The sequence below is a fragment of the Entamoeba histolytica genome, genomic scaffold (assembly GCF_000208925.1).
Source record: "Entamoeba histolytica HM-1:IMSS scf_1104750516717 genomic scaffold, whole genome shotgun sequence".
Taxonomy (NCBI): Eukaryota; Evosea; order Mastigamoebida; family Endamoebidae; genus Entamoeba; species Entamoeba histolytica.
Genome location: NW_001915395.1, coordinates 958 through 5489, shown reverse-complemented (window position 1 = coordinate 5489; position 4532 = coordinate 958). Strand labels below are relative to the sequence as shown.

The following is a 4532-nucleotide window of genomic DNA, read 5'->3' as shown; positions in this document are numbered from 1 at the left end:
TCTTTCAATTCTTCTAAATTTAATTTATTTCATTTTACAATTGTAAATATATTCTTTAATTGTTGTTTCTTTCACGTATTTCTATTTCTTTCATTATTTCATTTAAATTATTCTTCTGACAAATTATTTTCTTCATTCTTTTTATTGTTCATTTTTGTTTTTCTTTTATTGTTTTGTTTGTTATTTATATTTGAGTGTTATTCTTCTTATTTCCACTTTCATCTCATGCTGTCATTATTCATTTTCTTGTTTCATTTATTATAGTAAACAATCTATTGTATAATTCGAGTTTGATTGATGTATTTCTTATTCGTTTATTTATCTTCTCAATATCACATGGTTTATATTTGATAATACAAAACAATTCTCTTAATTTGAGAGAATATCTTTATTAATCTTTACTAATGAAATGAGAATGTTATATTCATAGAAATTACTAATGATAGAAATACAAACACATCACTTAATATTATTGTACAATATTTAATATACTGAAACATTAGATTAATTAAAAAATGAATGAAAAATGATAATAGTAAAGATGTTAAAAATAATGTCATTAAAAACATTGATGATGGTATTGAAGATTGACTTTATCAAATCAAATATATACTGAAGAATACATAGAAGAAGATTCATAGAATTGATTAGTTTTTAATGAATCAGAAATAATAGAAACATTTCTATTAACACTTCATTAATTAATTGTTTATTCTTATTTTATCATATTTATTCCTTCAATAGTTTTTATATTTATTTGAAACTTATTCTTTAAATTAATTTAATTATTTTATTTGTTTCTTCTTATCTTTTTATCTTTTTAATTTTATCTTATTAAAAATATTTCATTTATTTATTTCATTTAGGAATATTTGATATTCTTTATTCATCTTTTCTATAGTATCATCTCTTCTTTCTATATTTTCACTCAATATTAAAGCTTTATTGTACCATTCTTCTGCTCTTCTATTGTCTTGTTTATATCTACTTTGATTTCCTTTATTCCAACTAATTCCCATTAACCACTCAATTTCTTTCTTTGGGTATATTCCATCGGTGCTTTTAATCATTGTTATTGCTTTATCTATCATCTCAAGTATTTCTTCATCTTCACTTTCTTGTATAATTTCTCGAATAATTCGTGCTAATCGAACTCCATCAACTTCTTTTCTTTTACATATCATTGACATCCCATTCTTTAAACATTGAATTCCATATGTTTTATATCCATTTTCAATACAACTCATCCCAATCATTTCAAGTACTGAACTATTTGTTTTTGTTTTAAGTAATTTTGTAATTGTTTCATCAATTCCTTCTTCTTTAATAATACTTATTTTGACTTCAACAGTGATTATTGTTGTTTCAAGTTTTTCAATAGAATTTATTGTGTTAATTCCTTTTCTTCTTATTTCTTCAAGACATCTTTTTGCTTCTTCTTTCATTTCTTCTATTTCTTTATTTACACTCTTTCCTATTCCTTCTACTCCACTTGATGCACCTAATAAACAAATCATTATTCGATTCTCATACATTTCTTCATATTCTTTCTTACTTTTACTTAGAATATTATACAAATAACAACAATACAAACACTCTTCATGCTTTTTTCTACTATAACTTTCTTTACTTCTATTATTTAAATATGCTAAACTCCATTCTATTTCTCCTTTTTCTTCTCCAATAACTTCTTCTTGATTTGTTTTAACCATTTCAATGAATCTTTTAATAATATTAACATCACATCCTTTCTTCATTATTTGCCTAAATACAATAATTCCTGTTCCTTTCTTACTTTCTCCTGGAAGTTGTTCAAATAATTTTCTTAAACATTCATTTTCTATTTCTATTTCTTTCATTTCTTCACAAATAGTACAACATGTTTCAAGAAATTCAATTTTATGTTGATTTAAACTACTTTTATTCATTGCTTTCTCAATAACTTCTATTCCTTCTTTTTTCATATGTAAATGAAGATATGATGAAAATAAAATAAAATCAGCTTGAAGATCATTACATCCATTTTCTATTGCTTGTTGTGCACTTTTCATTGCTTCATGATAATTATTCATTTGATTTTCACAAATACTAATATTTTTATTTATTTCTCCAATTTCTTCATTACATCGACTAATTTCCATAATTTCTCTTACTTTTTTAAACCATTCTTTTCCTGTACGTTCATTTTTATTTGTACAATCATTAATTCCTCTTTCCCAAATAATAGATATGATTGAATAGATTTCTTTCTCTATAATCTCAATCTTATTATTTTGGATATTATCTATTACATTATCAATAATATTTTGTGCTGTTATCATATTAATTCTTTTCATTTTAAATAAAAAGTCAAGATATTTTTTGATAACTTGATAATATATTCTTGTTTCTATATTTTCTTTGTTCATTATACTTGTCATTATACTTTCATATCCAAATATTATTAATTCATTCATTCCTTTCTCTTCAAGAATTTCACACATCTTTATTTTTGTATCATTACTAATATTTGGCATTGTAATATTTGTTTTAAATACTTGATTTATCTCTTCTTCTTCTCTTGTTTTAATCATACATTTAAGTCTTATTATCTCATTTTCTTCTTTCCTTTCTACTTCAATACTTTTCTCAATATTCTTCATTGCTTCTTCATTCATTCCAAGTTCAAGATAACTTCTACTAATTATTGAAAATCCTTCACTACGTTGTTCTTTATTATTTCCTTTCATCATAAGATATTCTTTCATCCAATCTATTGCTCCTTGATATGCTCCTATTCCAAATAATTCTTTTGCTTTATTAAATATCATTCTTTGAATTTCTTCATCATTTTCATCTAGACTTTCATTAATTTCTTTAAGCTTATGATAATATATCCATGCTGTTTCTATTTCTCCATTATTCCATGATGAAATCATTCCTAATGTAAATAAATATTTTCCACATTTATTCCTTTCTATTTGTTGTGTATTTGTGTTAGTACTTCGTTCTGTTTCTTTGTATTTATCAATTGCTTTTCTATACATCTTCTTTGATTTCTCTTTTTCTCCTTTCTCTTCATAACATTTAGCTGTTTTTCCAATCATTTTGATAAGTGTAAAGTCATTTTCGATTTGATATTTCTCAACTAATAAACATGCTATTTCTCTCATTTCACTTTGTTTATTCATATCACATTGTTTTCTAACTACAATATTCCATAGTTCATTTCCTTCTTCTCGAATTTCTTTGAGTGTGTTTTGGTCACTTTCTTTAACATCAATACTTTCAATTTGTATTTTAACCTCTTTGATTGTTTCTTCATCAACTCTTTGTTGAAGTCTTCCAATGGCTTCTTTGATTGCTTTCATTATGTTTTGTTATTTCTTTCATCGTATTTATTTTCTCTTTCATCTTCTTTTATCACTTTCTTTTCTCTTTTTTCTTCTTTCCTTAAACCATTTCAATTTCTTTTTCACTTTTCAATTATTTTATTCAACTTCTTCTTTCATTTTCCCATGTTTTCTAAGTACCATATGAATTCCATGTTCTGCAACAAATGTTCCTTCCAACATTCTAATTGAATTAATTATTTGGTTATTTTTATTCTCAAGTCTTTTCCACATTGTAAGACATTCAGTTTTGTCATTATCACAAATTCTATTAAGAAGCATCACTACTTTTGTTAATACTCCATACGTATATGCCTGTTCTCCTATCTCATTCATATAGTCATTTCCTTTGTTTTGCTTCTCATTGAGCACTCTTAACATTTCTGAAAGTATTTTCACTTCTTCTTCTTTCACTTCATTTGTCTTAATTTTATTTTCAATTGTAGCAATGATGGTGTCTTTCTCATCAGGAAACATGTCTAGTCTTAACAACATTACATCAATCAATCCCTCATTCCATTGTATCATTTTATCACTCACCTCTCTCATAGTCTCTTTCTCATCACATAAATATGATGTGTTCATTAATGCTTTTCTGCTCTGTAATGCTGTGTCTCGTTTAGCAATACATCTCCATTTTCTTGAACTTTCAAATGCTTTTTGATATTCCTTCTTCTCACAATAACACATCACAATCATTTGATAAATTGCTCCATCTTTTTTTTCTATATTGTTCAATATTTCCATTGCATCATCATATCGTGCCTCAAAATAGTAGTCTTGTGCTCTACTGATCATTTCTTCTTCTTCATCCTCATCAATGTCATTATTATGACAATTAATCCATTCAGTGTTATTGTGTTTCATTTCTAAATAACAGTATTTCTTTTGTTTTTGAGTTTAACATTGTTATGTATAACACAATAAGAATAGAAAAATAAGTAGTGTGTTGTGAATTAACAATTGTACAATATCGAATAGTTATAAAAATATATGTAAAACCACATTAAATAAAAGTATTAAAATTATAACAAACAAATGATTGAAGGATTAATGAAAATACTACAAGAAATCATGATAAAAACATTTAATTAGGTATGATATTAATGTATAATCAAATCAATGATATGATGGTATAATAATTAAATATAATAGATTTAG

General features: G+C 24.6%; 2 protein-coding genes across 2 annotated transcripts, besides 1 other annotated feature; both read right to left on the bottom strand.

The window, feature by feature from the left end:
- Positions 1 to 271: 271 nt before the first annotated feature.
- Positions 272 to 486: a repeat region.
- Positions 487 to 845: 359 nt separating this feature from the next.
- On the bottom strand, positions 846 to 3350 carry EHI_029730 (uncharacterized protein; the record flags this gene model as incomplete). Its single annotated transcript, XM_649444.2, has 1 exon — positions 846 to 3350. One exon carries the CDS (start codon positions 3348 to 3350, stop codon positions 846 to 848), a length of 2505 nt encoding a protein of 834 aa, XP_654536.2.
- Positions 3351 to 3470: 120 nt separating this feature from the next.
- Positions 3471 to 4238, bottom strand: EHI_029720 (uncharacterized protein; the record flags this gene model as incomplete). The annotated part of the gene is made up of 1 exon (XM_001914334.1): positions 3471 to 4238. The coding sequence occupies one exon, from the start codon at positions 4236 to 4238 to the stop codon at positions 3471 to 3473; it is 768 nt and encodes a 255-aa protein (XP_001914369.1).
- Between the last annotated feature and the right edge of the window lie 294 nt (positions 4239 to 4532).